This window comes from Cricetulus griseus (genome assembly GCF_003668045.3).
Source record: "Cricetulus griseus strain 17A/GY chromosome 1 unlocalized genomic scaffold, alternate assembly CriGri-PICRH-1.0 chr1_1, whole genome shotgun sequence".
NCBI lineage: Eukaryota > Metazoa > Chordata > Mammalia > Rodentia > Cricetidae > Cricetulus > Cricetulus griseus.
The window spans coordinates 188,642,601-188,664,952 of NW_023276807.1; the positions used below are offsets into that span (position 1 = coordinate 188,642,601).

Genomic DNA, 22,352 nt, shown 5'->3' on the forward strand with positions numbered 1-22,352 from the left:
TTTCAGTATTAAAAAATAAAGCAAAAATAGAATCAGACACATTATTTAGAAGTAGAGTAGTATTTGGAAAACATGGCTCTGACATCTCTGGCCAAGCTCATGTTTGCTTAACTTCTGAGGAAACCCATTTACTATCAAAACCTTTTAACTAAAAGGTTCATCACTTTGTTACTGATCAATAGGACTTAATTCTCTGTGTTTAAATATCCACATATGCTTGCAGCCCAAACCTGGAATAGATTTTTTTAATTGTTTTGGTAATTTATGGTTCTTGCCACTTTTTTTTTTTTTACTTTAGTATATGAACCATTTCCTAGGAAACCTATTCACAAGGAGACTTTTGTCTGAAATATGATCTAATAATTTTAATAACATATAGCTTAGTGTTCTTTCTATAGGAAGTTGAAGGGCAATAACTTCATCTACTTGAACTATACCACAAGCTACAGGCCCCAGAAATAGGTAAGTTTTAAGTATCTAGCCTATGTTGATGCTTCTTTGGAACTGCTTCCTAACACTCAACTTATTTAAAAGCGTTTTCTCCAATGCTGGTGCTAATTGCACCATCATTTTTGCCTCCATTACCTTCTTTTGCCTGAGAAGTTTCTATCTTTGATTGGTGACTGATCTTACTCAAAGATGTTCTTGATTTGATGTCTCTGATCTGGTTTCACATTTTTCCTCCGTTGTCCCTGGTATAACAAGGAATTAAGAACTTGGAAGGATGAAATTCACAGGCCAATAATGGAGGAGACTTGCATCTCAGGGTACACCAACCAATTTAGCTAACACCGAACAGATTTGCAGTTATTTTCCAAGTTAAAAACTGTTTCCCAGCTGCTGTTTAAGAGGGAACGACAAGGCAGCTTTTCGCTCCTGAATCACATTTCATAACCTTCTGATTTTAGTGAATCTTTTAATGCAAATACAGAAATGTCAAAAAATGAACTGGCTTCTTCATTCAATTGTGAGTCTGTCAAGCCCTGCTAATAATGATTAGCTTATTTCTTGTTCAAGGGATTCTCCCAGACTGACTGTTGCTACAAAGAATGTAAATCTTCAGGGAGAGTATAGTGTTCCACAATGATCAGGCCAGAGAAATTCCAAGAGATGGTCTTGAATGATTTCTGATAAGAGCCTAGCTTCAGAATCTCAGTGAAGTTCCTCTCCTTAAAACCAGTTAGGGAAGAAAAGGATTAGGGGAGTTGAGAGGATAGTTAGGGGAAAAAAAAAACAAAAACAAAAAACCTCCCAAATAATCAGCTTAACATTTTATTGCCTGTAACACCTATGATTTGATAGTCTCAAAACCGTAAGAAAAGACCATGTTGATAAGGAAAAGCAAGATCCGAACAGTGACTTATTTCACTGCAGCAGCATAGCTGACTTACTCCTTACCTTTCTTCATTACTACTCCATTTTTTGCAATTCAGCATGAAACAGTTATCTAAGACTTAAGTGGCACTTTGAAAATGCCGCCTTAAAAAAGAAATCTGGATAGCAAAAAGAATAATATGTTTTCCCAAGCTACATGTCATTTTTCTGTCATCTAAAAGCAATACAATAGTTGTAAAAAAACAAAAACAAAACCTACTAACCGACTTACAAATGAATTGGAAGACATACTATCAAAGACATGCTATCAAAGCTTTTAGAAGAATTCATACTTCATAGCTTACATGTTTTTCTGCATTTATCTGAAATAAAGTAAGAACTGAGCTGGTTCCAGATATGAGAAGAACATATACCTTTTTCTTTTGGCACTACCAGTATCAGAAGTAGCGGAAGAGATCATGCTGTCTCCATCCTCAATGTCATCTCTCCTGGCAAGCTCTTTCTTCTTTGCCTGAAATAGAGCAGATGCTAGGAATCAGCCTCACACTATGACTATATGAATGCTAAACAACTAGGCATATCACATTCATTCAGAGAGATACAACCTCACATAGAATGTACAAAACTGGATAGTCTTTAAATATTTTTAATAACCTAATTTAACAAAAGCCCGAAAGACAGAAAACTAGGTTAAAAAATGGAATCAGACTAAAAATCAATGCTACTTAGAGCATTTATGATTATCAATGGCATGGTATAGTTAAAAGTTCTAAGGTGAGCTGTGGAGGTCAGCTGGCCCTGCAGCCCATATGTAAGTTAAACTAACTTAGAGGGGGCCTTTGGCATCTGATTATTTCTTCTTCTTCTTCTTCTTCTTCTTCTTCTTCTTCTTCTTCTTCTTCTTCTTCTTCTTCTTCTTCTTCTTCTTCTTCTTCTTCTTCTTCTTTTTGATTTTTCGAGACAGTTTCTCTGTGTAGCCCTGGCTGTCCTGGAACTCACTCTGTAGACCAGGCTGGCCTAGAACTCAGAGATCTACCTGACTCTTCCTCCTGAGTGGTGGGATTAAAGGCATGGGCCACTACCAACCTGGCTTGGCATCTGATTTCTAAGCAGAAGTATGGCAAAGAAAAAAAGGTTTAAGAGTGAGAGGTGAAAACTTAGATCTACTAGCTTTCATTACACACCTAGCAAACACAGCTAAAAAGCTCAACACAGCAAGCTTAGAGAACAGACAGACTACAGCAGAAGCCTGAAATTCACATCACTGAGAAGCAGTGCTGACCAGAAAATAAACAAATAAAAAATGAACAGAAAACAAATAAATAAATAAAGGCTCTACATTTAATTAAAACTGCCTTTGCTTCTTTGGTTCAAGATTATTCTTGCATCCAGAAATATTTTACCAAAAACGGAGACAGAGGCCAGCAAGATGGTTCAGCGGGTGAATGCATTTGGCGACAAGTCTGATGATTTGAGTTTGACTTTCTGGATTCACATGGTAGAAGGAAAGAACTGACTCCTACAAACTGTACTCTGACCAGCCTCCTGCCACCAAACAAATGAAAAACACAAACAAAACCTAACAAGAACAAGAAGAAAAAACTCACATGTAAGACAGAGTTAATCTGGAATTCGACTGTAAACCAGGCTGGCCTTGACCTCAGAGATTGCCCATCTCTGCCTCCCAAGTGCTGGGATTAAAGGTGTGCACACCACCTCCTGGCCTGGGCTACTCTGTATTTCATATTTACCTTTTTGTCAGATGTTCTTTCTCCTCCCCTTCTCTCCCCAGAGCACTCAAGCCCTGTTATACAGCACAACCTGGCTGGAATACTAGGGTCTTTTTGCCTTAGTCTCCTCCTGAGTGCTGAGATCACAGGTATGCTAACTACCAGGCCCACAAAGACCATCCCTATATTAACAAAGTTTAGAACCAAAAGAATAAACTATAGATGGAACAATAACCATCTGGAATTGAAGAGTAACTTCCCAAGAATCCTGAAACTGGCTTTCCCCACAGTCAAATCCTTACTTCCTCTACTACAAAGTTTATGGTATTTAAAATATTATTCTTCTCTACAGGGCTCTAATAAGTATAAAAAATATTCAACAGTATTTGTAGTAGAAACAAATGACTCAACATTCTTGGGGTGGAGACGGAGGACACAGATCTCAAAATGACACCCTAAACACATGAAACTAATTCAGTGATACAACAAACAGCAACAAACCTGCATGACTTGCTGCAATTTCAGAACTCGCTTATAGATGGTTGAATTGGGAACATTATAGCGTTTGGCATTTTCAAACATTAAATTCAGATCACACTCCAAATGATCTAAAGTTTCATATTCTTGGTTCTTTAGTTTTGTTCTGTGAAAGACAAATAAATGATTAAAGTTTCTGTTATGAAAATTATCAAACATCCTTCCTGAAAGTTCACCACAAAAGCTTTCATAAGCACCACATGTTTTTATTAGCCACTTGTCACTGGCTTTCAAGTTAAAAAGTAAGATCTAAAGCTATTAGACAGTATCACAGTTTACCTGAAAACCCAAAAGGATAAATTAAAGAATTTAGTAAAGTGGTCAAGTATGAAAGTAAATACACTATGAAAATGCCAGTGGAAAAACTCTGAGAAATGAAAATTAGATTTTACACTAATTCAATGAATCACCCTTGTAAGGATTATGCTGGCCTGCCCTGTCACCTGGCAGAATGCACTCAGGTAATACCCTGGGCAGCACAGGGTTCCATAACTACTAGTCAGCACCAGGTACAAAGGACCCCTTTAAAAGACAGACCTCCACCCACTTATTCTCTCTTTCCCATTGTTCCCCTGGGGTGCTTATGAAAGCTTTTGTGGTGAACTTTCAGGAAGGATGTTTGGCTGTCCTCTTCTCCTCTGTCCTCTCCCTGTTTCTGTGTCTCTTTACCTCTTTTCTCTTTCCTTCTCCCCGCCCCCACCGCCGCCCCCTTCTAATATAACTTTTCAGTTAAGCCCTGTCTGCCTGTCATGTTTGTCCCTCCATCTCAGTTGCTTGCCATGGAATCCACCAAGGTTTCCCCAAGCGCATTATCCCTGACAGCCGTGAACTACTGATTTCTGAAAATTAGGATGCCATTGCAGTTCATACACTAGTGATAAGGTTCTGAAAAAGCATTCAGAATAACACATTTACCTCCAAAGGAGCCACACAGAGTGAAGGGGGCTCTCATGATGGGAAACATGAGGTAGATCTGTCAGAGTTTTATTTACTACTATTCTTTCAGCAAAGCCATTTACTTGTTTATTTATTTATTTGGTTTTTCGAGACAGGGCTTCTCTGCGAAACAGTCCCTGCTATCTTGGAACTCACTCCATAGACCAGGCTGGTCTCGAACTCATAGAGATACTCCTGCCTCTACCTCCCCAGTGCTGGGACCAAAGGCCTGTGCCACCACTACCCGGCTCAGTGCAGTCATTTATAAAGAAGTAGCATAGTTTAAAGCTGAAGACTGTTTATTTTACTTAAAACCCCTAAGAATTCAAGTATCTTGGACACTATAAGCTCTCTGGTGGGCTGTATGCTCTTTGTATAGAGTCTCCGTTGGCTCTAACACTATAAGAATTTTGGACATGAACTTTTACATCTTTGATTAAAGTACCTACATGCTAATCATCAAAAAAAAAAAAAAAAAAAACAAACCGTGCTAAGAGAATGACAATAGGTGAAAACACCTTCATCAAATGGATGTAGAAATCCCAAACTTTCTCTTAGAATGGTACTGTTCAATCTGCATGTAAAGTTTCACTTTAAGTTTATTCAAGTGACATTCAGATTCTGTGCACTGCTTAAGGAGATATAAATATTAGAAAACATCTCTGGATATAGGAAAAACAAGCAAATTCAGTTCTTAGTACTATCTAATAAGTCTAACAGCAAAATTTCAATTATGCTCTCAGCTTTTTCTTGCCAAACCAAAGGTGAAGCAGTAGGTGTTATGAATACCTACAAAAAGCTGGGTAGTGGTGGCACACACCTTTGATCCCAGAATTTGGGAGGCAGAGGCAGGTGGATCTCTGTGAGTTCGAGGCCAGTCTGGTCTACAGAGTGACCTTCAGGACAGGCTTCAAAGTTTCAGAGAAGCCCTGTCTCGAAAACAAACAAACAAACAAACAAACAAACAAAAAAGAATACCCACAAAGAACAGAAACTCTGGGCTAGTAAGAGAGTCAGTGGGTAAAAGCACTTGCTGTCAAGTTTGACAACCTGAGTTCAATCCCCAGATTGAATCCTACAGTGAATGAACTGCCTTATAAAGGTTGTCCTCAGACTTCCACACAAGTTATGGTATGCCTGTCACTGCACTCTACAGCTACATAAACACATGCCACAAAACAACTTGAAAATGACAGCTTGTTTTACACTAGTGTTATTCAGTAGCAGTGGGGTGTTGGGGAGATAGACAGGGACATAGGGATGATGAACCCTTAGTACAATGGAGAGTGGCATGAGGAGCCACACTGGCCAGTTCTTCTAACTTCATTTACTTTTATTTTGGTTTGGCTGGAGATTAAACCCAAAGGCATGCTAAACAAATACTACCACTCACACACTCCAGTTTTCTACTCTATGCTATTCTGTGAGGCATCCACCTCCCATCCTTCTACCAACAAATATTCCTAGGACCCCGCACAGCTGGAATAGCACAGATTGAAACATAGCTCCATCCATCTTTCAAAACTTTAGTGTGATGCCCACAAGGCTTCAACTATTTCCCTACTTTTCATTCTTTCATATCGGAATACTACATTACAGTGGTTCTTAATCTTCCTAATACTGGGACCTTTTAATACAGTTCTGCATGTGGTGGTGAACCCCAGCCATGAAATTAATTTGTTGCTACTTCATAACTATAATTTCCCTACTTTATAAATACTAATATAAATATCTGATATGCAAGATATCTGATATGTGACCCACAAAGGGGTCATAACCTACAGGTTGAGGACCCCTGCACTAATAAAAATACCGCAGAAAAATTTACATGGGTGAAGCCGCAGATGAATCTTGCAAATTCTTTATCTTCTCACTTAACAAACTGAAGTTTGTATTACAAAATTCCAACTTAGAACTATCAACTAAGATGGCTGAGGACTTAATTTGGCTTTTAAAACGAACTAGACTAATAACTAGAGAGATGGCTCAGCATGTAAGAAAACTGGCTACTTTTTTAGAGGACTGAGGTTTGATCCTAGCACCCACATGGCAGCTCATAACCATCTGTAACTGGAGTTCCAGGTAATCTGATATCCTCTTCAAGACTCTGCAGGCACAAGATACATACATAGAACATACACATACATGCAGACAAATACCCATACAAATTTTAAAAAGTAGGAGTTTTGGGGACAGGACATACTAGAGGCATGGTCCAGCAGTTAACAACACTTGCTGATCTTACAGAGGATCCGAGTTCAGTTCCCAGTATCCACACATGGTGGCTCACAACCATCTGTACCTCTAGTTCCTGGGGATCCAATACACTCTTCCAACCTCCAAGGACATCAAGTGAGAACACGCTATACATATATACATGCAGGCAACACTCTCACACATAACATAAATCTTTAAAGGATTAAAAAATTAAAATTAACTAGACTACTTGAATTTTTTTAAATATAGGAAAAGAAAACTGAAGGCAAAAAGTTGTTAAATTACAGGGAACTTCATAACATCTATGAAATTCACTATCCTTCACGGGACAAAGAATATAAGCAACAATTTTCTAGGCTATTTTCTAAATGAATGTTAGCTTAATTTCTGTATCATTTTAGTAAGGACAAATAAACTGATTTTCTATATGCTGAGGCAGGAGGACTTTGAAGCCAGTGATGACTATACTACAAGACTGTTTCAAAAAATACCTAACTGAATGAATAAGTATCAATGAATGCTAGTATGGGCACAAAGGTTTTTCCTTTGTTTTACTCAGTTATAAGACAGACACTTAAACATTGAGGCAAAAAACCATTTTTTTACCATTTTATATCTTTATTTCTGGAAGCAATAGGTATGTGCAGGATCAACTAACAGGAAGACACATCTATACTGAAGAATGGAGAGCAGTCTTACCTGATCTGTTGAAGCGATATAGGCATTTTAATTTGCTGATAATAATCTGGGTATTTTTTCTTTGAAGGCAAATGGAAAAAAGGTTCGGCTATGAGCTGCCCTTGGTTATTCCGACAGCTCCTAACTGTGTCATAAAGCTGATGAAAAGGATTGGAGACATCCATAAAGGAAGTAATGCTTTCAGCTTCAGATTCCCCTTCTTCATAACGTGCGGCTGGGAAGACAAAAACATATTTACCAGGGAAATAAACACAAAACAATCTTCCTTTTCACTTCCCCAACACAAGGTAAAAGGTTTTATTACTCTACCACAGTCTCTAGTATATATGATTTGCTGCCTTGCCACACGAATAAGAGAAACAGGTTTGACTGATCCTGGACCAGAACTTCCAAAACTGTGAGCCAAAGCAAGATATTATTTATTATCTTTAGTTATTTGTTAGAAAAACAGAAGACTAACAAATTTAGATTAGGTTGATAATCTCAGATGTGATTTAGCCTTAAGTCTGACTCTGCCCCACTCATCTCTAACATGAGAGTAATGATTAATTCCTTAGTAAAGAAATGTTCATGCAGAAGCTAAGTCATAAAAACACCAGAACAAAGCAAATGATAATTTTTAGAGAAATATAAAACACATGTTGCTTATTTCTCTAAAGATTTATTTGCCTGTATTTATGTGTATGTGCTATGTGTGTGCAAGTGCCTGAAGAGGTTAGAAAAGGGCTTTGTTTTTTAGCTGAACTTCCTGACCATCTTGCCTCTACCTCCAGAGTGCTGGGATTATAGGAATGCACCACCACAGCTGCTTTTTGAGGTACTGGGGAACAAAATCAGGCTTTCATGCATGTATATCAAATGCTCTACCAACTAAAGCTACAAGCCTGGCTCCTATTTAGGTTTTTAAACTTTATCTTTTCATTCCTAGTTGGTATTTTTCTTATACTATTACCAGAAATATGCTCTGCATAATTCTGAAACATTCAAACTTATTGAAATTTATTTTAAGCTCAATAGTCAATTTTGATAAATGTGAACCTGGGAGGAATATATATTTTCTAAGTGCAAAATGCACATATCAAGCCTGTTATAGTAACTTGTGTAATAGGTACTAGAACACATCAATGTTCCAATCCTTAGAACCTGTGAATGCTACCTATGTCCAAAGAACTTTGCAGATGTTAGTAACAATCTTGACTGGAGTAAACACTTAAAGGTAATGACAAGGATGCTACCATGAAGGAGTCAAAGGAAGGACTAACAAGTACCGAGGCTGGAGAGCTATAGTTTGAACATGGAAGAAGGAACCATGAGCGAAGGAAAATAAAAGAATCGGTTTTCCTGTAAAATATCTAAATGGAAAGCTGGCCTACTTCCACCTTGACTTTAGACACCTGAGCTCCACAACTCTACAAAATGTTACTCTAAGTCACTAAGTTTGCAGTTAACTTGTTTCAGCAATAGGAAGCCAAATGATACAAAGAAGTCTGGGGATGTTTCTCCAATATTAGGGCTTTGCCTGGGATGAATGAAGCCCAGGTTTCAATCCTTTGTACTACCAGAGTGGGTGGTGTTTATTGGTGATTGGGACATGGCAAATGGATCCACACCTACCCCCTCTTATTTAGTGACTAACTTCTAAAGACATTATTTTCAAGTTTCCCACAAAGTTCCATCTGTTTGCTTTTAAATACTTGGAGTTCTTCTATAACACATTCCCAAGGAAATAAATCTTTTATCATTATGACAGAACAATTTTATTTGTCAATATCTGTATTTGAGAGTCTGATTTAATTAGAATTCAATAAAGCTACAGTTACCCTTTGGTTATTATTTGTGTGGTATATCTTCTTTAAAAAAGAAAAACAACAACAACAACAACAAAAAAAAAAAAAAACAGTGACCTGGGCAGTGGTGGCACACACCTTTGATCCCAGCACTTGGAAGGCAGAGGCAGGCAGATCTCTGTGAGTTTGAGGTCAGCCTGGTCTATAGAGCGAGTTCCAGGACAGGCTCCAAAAGCTACACAAAGAAACTCTGTCTGGAAAAAAAAGTCTTGCTTTTATTTTATGTGCGTGAGTGCTTTGCCTGCATCTAAGTTCACAATATGTAGGCAGTGCATGTGGAAGCCAGAAAAGTGTGTCAAATCCCTCGGAACTGGAGTTACAAAGGGTCGTGAAGTGCCATGTAGGTGCTGGGAACTGAACCCATGTCCTCTGCAAGAACAAGTGCTCTTAATTGTTGAGCCATCTCTCTAGCCTGATGTATCTTTATCTACTCTTTTATGTTCAAATTCCCTGTTTCTAAATTTATTCAACTATGTCCATTAACACAAAGCAATTCAAGTTTGACAATTTTACTTACCCAATCAAGACAGCATCAAATGCAACAAAATAACATTTTCTAAAAAAAAAAAACCTAAGCAATTCCAAGAAAGACCAAAGTTAGTGCAATTTCCCTCATCCAGAAAGATCACAATCTAAAAATGCCTACCAGCTAAAGCAGCATCCTCTTCACTTTCCGAGCCATACTGAAGTGCCATGGTAATTGCTGATAAGCGACCCCCTTGGACTGCTCTTTTATTACTACAAAGAAAAATGAGCAATTAGAATACAGAATGGTGTTATGATTTGCTCACCTTATAAAAGAAGGAACTGTTAAAATGCACCAATATCAAGGAAAACTGTAACTTCTATTAACTGTCTTCTTAGTTTATAATGTTCTTCGTAATGTGTTAGAAAAGTGGGATTCTTCTTTTCAAAAAAAGAAAAGTTGGGGCTGAAGAGACAGCTCAGCAGTTAAGAACACTAGCTGAGCATCCAAAGAACCTGGGTTTGATTCCTAGCATCCAAAGGACAGCTCACAGTTGTCTGCCAGTCACTCCAGTGCCAGGAGATCTAACACCCTCTATAGGCACTGCACACACATGGTGCATGACCATACATGCAGGCAAAACATCCATATATAATATAATTATAATATAATATAATATGTATTACATATATATATTAAAACTTTAAAAACAAGAGAGGAAGTAGTAGCATAAGCTTGGAGTAGACTACTACAATTTGTTTTCCACTTAAATGTATGTAGTATGTTACTCCATACGTTATGGAAAGGATTAGTTATACTCTTCTAAGACACTCATTTTACAATAACAGATTCTTATGAATACAATATTTATTTAGTATAAACAAGTATTTAATACTACATTTTATTTGTGACACTAAACACTACTTAATAATGATTAAACGTCATCTGAGAGGTGAGGAAAGTTCTATATAGAACCTTAATCTACTTGTTACTTTTGTGACAGGATCTTGCTATGGAACCCAGACTGACCTTGAACTCACAATCTCCCTGCCTCAGTTCTCCATGTGCTTAATCTATGAGTATATGCCACTATGCCCAGCTGGTACCTTAAACTTCTGAAGTAAAGTACTTGATACACCCTCCTCAAAACCTACAGTAATACTTTAAGATAGCCATCTGGCTAGCATGCCTACTGTCCCAGCATGAGTCAGCTCTCAGACTATACCCTCTTACTCTCACCGGTAATACTTGCTAGTGGGGTTTCTTTCTTCACCAAGGCTGCTTTTACTGTGCGAAGGACCTGTCAGCCTGGCTGCAGCCAAATTTGATGCAGTCCTATCCAAAGATAAAATAAAAAAATAAAATAAAAAATTCTCAGAGACTGAATATCTAAAAATCAGAATGCTGGGCAAACAAAGAGGAGACAACTATTTTCTTCTAAGAGAAGTAATAAAATATTTCTGAGAGTCTATTATGCAGTAAGTTCTGTGTCAAGATCTGGAGACATTGAAGAAATGGACCAAGGTGAGTCTTCATGAGCTTATGGTTGCTACAGAACCAGAAGACACCATATTGAAATAAACATAAGGGCCAGAAGATTGCTTTGAAAGAAGTTACTCAATGTTTCCATTTCACTTAAGAGGAAATGGAATCCCAGAACTAAGACCTTTTCAAAGATAAGTCCTAATGAAGGAAAAACTAGAGTGAGACGAGTTCTTCTGACTACACATCCTTATTGCAAAAATACACAGTATTGTTATATAATCAAACATAATATATATGCACCACATCTTTTCAAATAACTTTCTTCAGCTACAATGAAACATCTAGAAATGCTTCTAGTATTTTCAGAATCATACATCAACTGTAAATTAATCTTATTTTCTACTATATTCATTTTACAAGCTAAAATTCAGCAAACAAACACAAGGATGTTAGGTATCTTAAACCTACCTTATTCGAAGACTTGATTTAGCCATTTCATGATGTTCAATTTCTGCCTTTTTCATATAAAATATTTTTTTAATCGAATTGGCATCCTAGCAAGATAAAATTAATTTGCTTAGAAAAGACTCACAAGATAGCTCAGTAGAGGCTCTTGGCACAAAGCCTGACAACCTGAGTTTAGTCCCTAAAACCCACATGGTGGACAGAGAGAAACGACTCTTGCAAGCTGTCCTTTCACCCCCACATGTTTAGGTCCCTACACACTCAAAACAAACAAAGCAATGGGGAAGAAAGACTGAAAAATACACTGACTAATGCACTGCTGGCTCTCATGACATTCTTTCATTTGGAGCAGACTTCTAGTCACTAGCCACAAAACTGCATCCCTAACACCTTCCCACAGTCTTCCAAATTATCTTCACAAGTTGTCACTAATTGAGTACCAGATTAGAAGGCTGTTGCTCTTTTATAATTTGGCAAGTTCGAGGCACACTGAGTCCAATGGCAAAATACAATTAATTTTATTTGTTTAAAATGATCTAAAAATTCAAAAAAGATATAATTCTACAATTTTAAAGACCACGTACACAAATTTCAGAAAAATAAATTTACTTGCTTAAATTAATAGCAACTCAACAAATGACATCCAGAGTTTCTTTTCTCCTAGTTTTGGCTGACTCTGTTGAGAAGCACAAACCCATGCTCATGCTCTTGGGTCATTACTCTCCTTTTCCTAAGTATATACCTGTGCAATAATCCCATGCTTAAATCTATATTAAACGTTATTCTTAATAAACTTCAACTCTACCTCATAAAAATAAATGAATAAATAAAAATAGCTTAGTTCAGGGAAAATAGGCTGAAAAAATTCTTAACTATATCAGCAAACAGTACCATATATCACTAAAATGTCTTTTCACAAACTAAGAATTCAAGTACTTCCTAATTCATACCTGATTCTCACTCAAATTTCTTTTTTTTCTTTTTTTTTTTTTTTTTTCCTTTGAGACAGGTTGTCTCTATGCAGCCATGGCTGTTCTGGAATTCTTTATGTAGACCAGAAAGCCTTAAACTCACAGAGATTCTTTTTGCCTCTTAAGTCCTGGGATTAAAGGTATGTATTACTACACCTGGTTTCACTCAAATTTCTTAAAAATACAACAGAAAGTGGCCTGAGATGGGTAAAGTGTAGAAATGGTTTGCTACCCTCTTGACTGAAAAAGTCTTACAAAAATCATGCAAATCAAGAGGTTCAAATTTGCATGTTAATTTCAGGAACACCCGTAAGGGGCTGGAGAGATGGCTCAGCAGTTAAGAGCACAGGATATGCTTCCAGAGGACATAGGTTTCATTCTCAGCACCCACATGGCAGTTCATAGTTGTCTGTAACTGCAGTTACAAAGGTTCTAACACCCTAATCTGCCCCCCACACACCAACCAAATGCACATGCTGCAAAGACATATATTACAGGCAAAACACTCACACATACAAAGTTTAAAAAAAAAATTTAAAAGGAAACAATGTTACAGATACTATCTTCCTTTCATACCTCACTAGAGGGTGGGGGTGGGGATCTACCTGTGAAACTGCCCAGGCCATAGCTGAAAAGCCACCAAGTAACTAAAAAACTTAACTTTAAGGAAGCACTATGCACAACCCTAGCAGAATGATGGTGAAGCCAGCAGGTATGCCCAGGCCAAACACTGAATTTTTGCTGCTTGCACATGCTTAAAAATAAGAGAGTAAGGCTGAATGAAGAGTTTAGATATAGATTCGGTAGTCATGGCATAGGAATAAACTCAGCATAAAATAAGTGCAAATAAAAGTTAACATTAACTACCAACAACAATTTTGAGTATTTTGGCCAGCATTCAGAAAAACCTAATGATTTCATTAGTAAAAGACTTTCTGAGCACCCTTTTCTAAATTCTCAATGATATGTAGTTCTTTTTTTGATTTTTTTGAGACTGGGTTTCTCTGTGTAACAGCTCCAGCTGTCCTCTCACTCTGTAGAACAGGCAGACCTCAAACTCACAGAAATCCACCTGCCTTTGCCTCTCAAGTGCTGGGATTAGAGGCATATGCCACCACTGTCCAGCTAATAAAAGACATTTCTACAATCAACTATTTATTATTAGAACCAGAGAGTTGCTAAGTTGCACAATCAGTTATTTTATATTATGTACTACATTTCAAAGGAATACTTTTTTTTATTAAGCTTAAATGCAAGGACTAAATAATTAAGAAAACTATATACTTAGACGAACAGAAGATAATCAAGAATCCAGGAATAAACCCTTATATCTATAGTTAACTGATTTTCAATAAGGATGCCAACACAATTCAATGGAGAAAAAAATGCTTTTAAAATAGTTTTGGGTAACAACCTATATAAAATAATGTATTTGGATTCCTACTTAACATACACAAAAACTAGTTGAACTTAGATTCCAGGATCTAAATGTGATACCTAAAACTATAAAATTCTTAGAAGAAAATATAGGTGTGAATATTTTTTACTTCGGAGTAGGTAATGATTTCAATGTTATGATACCTAAAATACCAGCAAACAAAGAAAAAAAGCAGATAAACTAGAAGTCTTCAAAATCAATAAAAAAAATGTCAAAATAAATTACCGTGGAAGGTGAAAAGACAAGAGAATGGGAGAAAGTATTTTAAAATCAACTAATAAGGATATGATATCCACAATATATAAATTACTATTAAAATGACAATGGAAAAATAAGTAACCTAATTTAAAAAATGGGCAAAGAATCAAAATAGATAGTTCTCCAAAGAGGACAATATAATACACAAATGGTCATTATGTACATGAAAATATGTTTAACATCATTAACTATATTAAAGAAAAGCAAATCAAAACTATAGCACATTATGATACTCCCAGGATTATTGTAATAAAAACAAAGTCAAAAAAATAGGTGTTTGGTGAGAATGTTGAAAAATGTAGCCTTTTTATACTGGTATGAATGTAAAATGGTAAAGTTATTCTGGAAACACTTGGCCAATTCCTCAGTAAGATAAACACATAGTTAATGTATGACCAAGCAATTGCAATCCTAGATATGTACCCAAGTATAATGAAAATGTATGCCCACAAAAAAACTTATATATGTGAATGTTCCTAACAGTATATTTGTAATAGCTAAAGATGGAAATAACTAAAATGTATAATAACTGTTTTAAAAAAAACACATGGTGCCATCTTTAAGACAGACTATTAATAAGCAAATAAACAGAAGAAAGGCAGGCTAAGTATGGGCACACACAAATCTTAAAACAGTATGCTAAATAAAAGAATTAATCATAAAGGAATCCATGTTATATGATGTCATTTATATGAAATTTCCAGAATAGAAGAATGTACAGAGGTTGGAGTATATGGAGGTTGTCTACAGTTTGGGAAAGTGTAGGGAAATGAAAAGTGAGTGCTAAGTGACTGGCGTAATGGCTACACAACTCTGTAAATACTAAACCACTAAGTTCTATATTTTAAATGGATGGAATTTATGATTATAATAAAAATTGGAACTTAGTTAGTATCTATTATCACCCATGAAAGTAGCAACAACACTAACCTTGAATACTTGAGAACCAGGCTCATTATATGTTTTGGCATTTTTTGCTAGAAGATCTATATCTTTGGCCATTGCATGAATAGTTTTGTAGCTTCCATTCTATAGTAAACAACAAAATATAGCAAATTTTCTTAATAAGAATGAGTCAATATAACCTTTAAAGAAAAAGACTCTACATATTTTTAGGCTGTTAGTATACTTCAAAATATCACTGGGAAGTATACTTCATTATTTACCCTTTTATAGATTATTACTAGTACCTATTTACAAGTATATTTGGTGACATACAACAAACCAGAATATATTATTTTCATAAAAACAACTTACAATTTTAAAAAAATCAAGTAAGGTAAGATTTAGCAAAAAACATAGTTTACTATTCGACAGACACCAAGTGCTACATGAGTATTCAATCACTAAAATAGACTTAATAATGTAATTACCAGACCATTCAGGTATAAAATCAGTTCTATTTGCACAAGCTATTACACACCTTAAAGCTCACTGGGTACAAAATAATGCAAGGGTACTCATATAGTTGCTTTAAATTTACAGAGGAAAGGGACACACATACCAGGTAAAAGACACATGGCTAGTGGTTAGTACACAGAAATAAACAGGATAAGTTCTAAAGAGTGGAGAAATCAAATGAAGTGCAGTGGAGGATGAGAAAGGGTAAAACCATAGCACAGACTGCACAGACAGGGAAAAGACAAATGAGGCAGAGTTGAGACAGCCAGGCAAAGGACTGGGCAAACCAACATCTGAACATCCATCTTATTTGGAAGGACTCTCACAGGTGGTAGGTAAGCCCATGAGACTGATCATTGACAAATGGTTGCTTTGCCAACAGCTTAGCAGTAAGGCAAAGGAAAATCCCCAAGGGTCAGCTACTTCACAATTTTGATCTTGAAGGATTAAAGTCAAGCATGGCAGGATTCATCCCTGATTTCTGTGAAGAAAAAAGTCTAGCAGCAGACCAGAAACCAACCAGGGTCCCTGGTAACAAACAACAGCAGAAATGACAATATTACTACAGAGAGGTTTAAGCAATCTCAAATGTTTGATCACAACTCTTTGAGTCCTGCCTGTTTTTAAAAGAGCATTTCCCTTGGGAAAGAAAGGGAACACACACACCAGGTAAAGGGTACATGGACAAGTACCTATTTTCATTAACCTTGTATTCAAATATCTATTGTAAGTAACTTTCATTCTAATATATCCTAAAGCAATCTAAAATAGGGTAAAAATAAACAACAAAGCTTTTATTGTCAACATGCCTTTCATAATCAGAAATGCCTATAACTAGTTCCACCTGTGGTGATAATTTTGTTTATGATCTAACAAATAAAGCTTGCCTGAAGAACAGAGTGCAAAGCTAGCCATACAGTTCAGCCATACATGCCGGGCAGTGGTGGCACACACCTTTAATCCCAGCACTAGAGAAGAATATAAGATAGCAGACAGGAGTCAAGGTCAGTCTGTAGTCATTCTGAGGACAGGATTGCCCCATTTGGTATGAGCCTTGGTGGAGGTAAGAGCTCTCTAGTGGTTAGCTGCTTTGCTTTTCTGGTCTTCAGCTTGAACCCCAATATCTGTCTCTAGTTTTTATTATTCATGCTATACCCACTTATTCAGCCATTCATTCATTCATTCATTCATTCTACTTGAAAGAGATTTAGGACCTTGAACTTAAGAGTATACTCTTCTCCTAAAATGCAATTAAAAACTACAATTACAAGAAAAGAAATATCTACTACTTCATTTTCTACAATCTCCTAAGAAAGTATACAAGCCAATCCAACATAAACCACATGACTACAGATGTTCACCTTCATACCTGTATTCTCTGAGCAATGGTCTTGAGATCTATAGGCTCCTTAATTATTGCATAATAGTCTGGATATTGCTGGAAGGCAAAAACAGGTATGTCCAATAAGTTAAAGTACTCTGAAGGTAAGCTGCTCTTCAACCAGAAAACTGAGAAACTTTATGAAATTCATGGCTAAAGCATATTCTTATAGTAGAAACAAAAAGAATGTATATTTTTCTTTCTTTTTTCTTTTTCAGGGAAAAGGAGAGACAGGGTGTCACTATGAAATACAGGATAGCCTCAACCTCTTAAAATTCTTCTGCCTCAGCTTCCTATTTGGCTGGAATTTTAGGAATATACCACTGGACCCTGTTCTTTAAACTATGGATGGACTCAAGCTTTTCATATTTGTAATACAACACTGGCATCTTTAACATTCATGTTCAACAACCATGAGATCTGAATTTGAACTCTCTCCCTCCTAATATTTTAAAAAGATTTAAGATTATGTGTGGGACACAAGTGAGATACATCTGTGGAGTTTATCTAACCCAAGCTCATCCCAAGAAGCAGACACACTTTCATGATACCGCTCATGTTCACTACTCTCAGGCTCGTCTACAAGTTTTGTTTCTTTAAGTAAATAACTGAAGTTGAACAAAATCCAAAAGTAGTTTTGTTCTTTTTTTTTAAAGTTTTTATGATACTTCTGAAATTAAAATATAATCACATCATTTTCCCCTTCCCTTTCTTCCCTCCAATCCTTTCTATACACCCCCTTATACCACACTCTGCTCTCTCAAATTTACGGCCCCTATTTTCATAATTGTTACTTGGGGGGGAGGAAGGGAGGGGGAGAGGGGATTCTTAAATACAGGGATTTCCCCCTTTCATGCTATCATGTCTACTGATAGCATCCTTGCTCTGGTCTTCTTTAGGCAGAAGTATTGGTGAGACTTCTGGGGTACAGCTTCCCTGACATTTTTCTAAGACATAATCTCACAGTAAACTTCTGTTCCTCTTGCTCTTACAAACTTTCCACTCACTCTTCCACTATGATCCCTAAGTGATTTCTGTTCTTACAGACACAGAATGAAAATGAATAGTTGGATCTAATTGAAGACAATTGTATATGCTCATGTATGTGCACATGTGTGCATGTGGAGACCAGAGGTCAACATCAGTTGTATCCTATTACTTTCATCTTATTTTATGAGACAGGGTCTCACACTAAACCTGGAACTTCCCAAATTGGCTAGACTAGCTGAACAGCTAGCTCCAGGGATCTTCTTGCCTCTGTTACCTCAGTGCTGCAATTATAGGAGCACAACCACAGCAGCTGTTTTTTTTTTATGGGTTCCTCATACCTATGTGGCAAATACTTTACTGCCTGAGTCATCTTCCCTGTACCAAAAGATGGGTTTTTTATGAGGACTCATCATCTCCTTCTTTCCCCCTAGAGAAGATACTATTCTACTTTCTGTGTCTTAGATTTTAACTATTCTAGTCTCTCACATAAGATGAATCACATACAGTATTTTTCCTTAAGGATTAGTTATTTTACTTTGCATATGTTTAGGATCCATCCACAAGAATCATAACTTCCTTTTTGTTTTGCTTTGGTTTTTTCAAAACAGGTTTCTCTGTGTAGCCTTGTCTGTCCTGGAACTAACTATATAAACCAGACTGGCCTCAAACTCAGAGGGCTGCCTGTCTCTGCCTCCAGAGTGCTGAGATTAAAAGGTGTGCCACCACCGCCTGGCTCAGAACTTCCTTTTTTTTTTTTTTTTTGGTTGTTCAAGACAGGGTTTTTCTGTAGCTTTGAAGCCTGTCCTGGAACTTGCTCTGTAGACCAGGCTGGCCTCAAACTCACAGAGATCCACTGCCATAACTTGGCTGGAGTTTCAGGTTTATTTTTCGACATACGGAGTTTCAGTTTTTAAAGATTAAAGAAAAAAAATCCTAGAAGATGAACTGATGGGGGAGGTCCTTCTGTGTATATGTTTGTCTTCTTGGTTGATAAATAAAGTACTGTTGGCCAATAGGGAAGCAAGTTAGGTGATACTAGGAATCGAGGAGGATTCTGGGAAATATAGTAAAGAGAAGTCTTGTGATCGAGGCAGGAAGTAACATAGCAGGCACACTCAGAATATAAGCAGAGACAAGCAGGAAATCGCGCTCTTCCTCCTCTCCTCTCTTCTCTGGGAACCGCCATGTGAACTGGACAAGAGAGGATGCATGCCACCAGCATCCTGGATCAGATAAGTCTTTACAAAATATATAGATTAATAATTATGGTTGATACTTAAGACAGAGATAGCAATCAGAAATCCTAGTCATTGGCCAGCAGCTTTGTAATTAATATAAGACTCTGTGTGTTATCTCGGGAGCCCACATCGGGGCTCGGGCAGCTTGGCATAAAGATTTATCATTACAAATGGACAGTCATGACAGCTGCACAATAATGGGGATGTATTAACATTTTAAATTGGCTAAAACAAAGGTCAGGAAGATCTGCAATTCCAGTACTCAGAGGCTGAAGCAGGAAGATTTGTTTGTGATAAGCCTAGGCAATGTAGTGAGACCCTATCTGAAAATTACAAAAATAAGTAATATTTAACATAAATAAAGCTAAAATAATAAATTATACTGTTTTGCATCATAGTAACAAAAAGAGCCTATGAATTTGGAACCAACTCAAACAACAAAAGGCAGGAAATCTGTCCCCATCACCCAACACACAAAGAACTAATAATCTTTTTTTGTAAAGCCAACCTTTGGGGGATGGACAGACGGCTCAGCACTTAAAAGCACTTGATGCTCTTGCAGAGAACCCACATTTGATTCCCAGAACCCACATGATGGCTCCAAACATCTCTAACTCTAGTTCAGAGATCTAATGTCCTCTCCTAACTTCCACAGGCACCAGGTACACATATAGTACACATTCATACACATGGGCAAAAGGCTTCTATCCATATTAAGAAAAAAGGCCATCTTTTAATCAAGTAAAATGACAGATTATGTCCTTTGTGCTTCCTGCTGAGGCCATGAAGATTACCACTTGGATACTTCCAACACTGAGTCTTTACTCTTATTTTACTTACCAGTACCTAATAAAATTCTTAAAAGTACTTAAAATGAAATATTTTAACATTTGTCATTGATCAAATCTCTTACCACTTTGGAAGGGAGTTTCTGAAAAAGTTCACTGATGAGCCGTCCTGATGGATTTGTGGCTACAACTATGGCTTCAAGAAGCTGCTCCAGGATCTCCTTTAGGTAACTTGGAGAAGACTAGGGGGCAAGGAAGGGTATAGGGAGAGAAAGAAATCAATACATAAGTGCCAGATAGTAAATAGTTCTTAAGATTACAAAGCTAATTCCAAAGAGCAACTACTAAGCAGTATTTATCCTAAGTTCAAATTTCAAGAGTACCTTAGAAATGTTCCTAGCAATGACACAAGCTTGTAACTGAGAAGGACTATATGAATTAGTGACACTCCTTATATATTATTTCTATAGTTAAGTCTCCTGGATCAGGTCTTAAAATGAATCTTAATTTTGTAATAAACATTGTGAAATACAAGCACGATATATGTGAATGAGGAAATCAATTATCATTAAACCAGGGAAAACATGCCCCATAATAATACTTGCCTACACTGTTCCTCATAGCTCCTCAAATTAAGTAAAAACTAAATTGAGCCTTCTTGTTACCTAGCCTATCTAGGTCTGTGGATTGTAGCATGGTTATCCTTTACAATCCAAGGGGGGATGCATTGTTCTCCCTGGGAAGGCGAAACAGAAGAGATCTTGTGGGTGGACTGAGGGTCAGTGGGGATGGGAACATGAGGGAGGGGGTTGGGAGAAGGATGGAGAGGACAGTACTGAAAGAGATGACTGGAAAGGAGAGAAATTTTGGGGTCAGATAAGTCCTGGTACAAGGGAAACTCCCTGGAATCTACAAGGATGACCACAGCTAAGACTCCTAGCAACAGTGGATACATAGCCTGAAATGGCCATCTCCTGTGACTAGGCAAGACTTCCAGTGGAGGGACTGGGACACCAACCCAGACACATAATCCTGCCTATGGGATGTGCTGGGGTAAGGTTGGCAGAGATTGTGGGAGTGGTCAACTAGTGTAGTCCAGTCTGAGACCCATGCCACAAGACTGAACACACCACTGACACTGCCTAGAGATCGAGAACCCACAGGCTGGATGGCCTAGAGGCCTAGGATAAAACCAAACACAATTGGAGAAAACAACAAAAGTCAACATATGATGCCTAACAATATTCTGCTGGACTATCCCAATTGTCAGAGACCTTCATCCAGTAACTGATGGAAACAGATGCAGAGAACCCACAGCCAGACATTAGGCTGAGCTCAAGGAATCCTGCTGAAGAGAGGGAGGAAGGATTGTATGAGCCACAGGGGTCAAGGACAACCAGGAAAATCCACAGAAACAACTAACCTGGCTCATAGGAGCTCAGAGTCTGAACCAACAAACAGGGAGCTTGAAGGGACTGACCTAGCCTCTCTACAGATATGTGACAGTTGTGTAGCTTGCTCTACTTGTGGGACTCCAGGGGCTATCCCTAAGGCTTTGGCTGGCTTTTGGGAACCTACTCCTCATATTGGGTCAACTTGCCCAACCTTAATACAAAGGGAGGTGTTTAGTCTTACTGTAACTTGATATGCCATGCTTTGTTGAAACCTATGGAAGGCCTGTCCCTCTTTGAACAGAAACAGAGGAGTGGAATGGGGGGAGGGGTTTGCAGAGGAGAGGTTGAAGGAGGGAAAAGGAGGAAAGGAGGGAAGGGAAACTGTACTTGGGTTGTAAAATAAATGAATAAATAAATTTAATTAAAAAAAAACTAAATGGAGGGGGCTGGAAAGATGGCTCAGCAGTTAAGAGCACTGGCTGCTCTTCCAGAGGACCTGGGTTCAATTCCCAGCACCCACATGGCAGCTCACAACTGCCTGAACTCCAGTTCCAGGATATCTGACATCTTTACACCAATGCACATAAAAAAAAGTTAAGTAGGGGCTGGAGAGATGGCTCAGAGGTTAAGAGCACTGACTGCTCTTCCAGAGGTCCTGAGTTCAATTCCCAGCAAGCACATGGTGGCTCACAACCATCTATAATGAGATCTGGTGCCCTCTTCCGGCCTGCAGGCATACATGCAGGCAGAACGTTGTATACATAATAAATAAAATC

At 37.6% G+C, this 22,352-nt stretch overlaps 1 protein-coding gene across 15 annotated transcripts in view; it reads right to left on the bottom strand.

Annotated features, from left to right (window-relative positions):
• The window catches only part of Pbrm1 (polybromo 1), a 95,663-nt gene that overhangs the window by 48,740 nt on the left and 24,571 nt on the right, over window positions 1–22,352 (bottom strand). For 12 of the 15 annotated variants that reach the window (XM_027389542.2, XM_027389543.2, XM_035452572.1 and 9 more), the window contains 9 exons: window positions 20,308–20,424; window positions 17,155–17,223; window positions 15,315–15,413; window positions 11,721–11,806; window positions 11,007–11,102; window positions 9,948–10,039; window positions 7,455–7,668; window positions 3,567–3,708; window positions 1,749–1,846 (listed from right to left, as the gene is read on the bottom strand). In XM_027389542.2, coding sequence (XP_027245343.1) covers window positions 1,749–1,846; window positions 3,567–3,708; window positions 7,455–7,668; window positions 9,948–10,039; window positions 11,007–11,102; window positions 11,721–11,806; window positions 15,315–15,413; window positions 17,155–17,223; window positions 20,308–20,424 — 1,013 coding nt within the window. The remainder of the gene's footprint in view (window positions 1–1,748; window positions 1,847–3,566; window positions 3,709–7,454; window positions 7,669–9,947; window positions 10,040–11,006; window positions 11,103–11,720; window positions 11,807–15,314; window positions 15,414–17,154; window positions 17,224–20,307; window positions 20,425–22,352) is intronic. The other 3 variants (XM_035452574.1, XM_035452579.1, XM_035452583.1) reach the window with 1 other exon arrangement.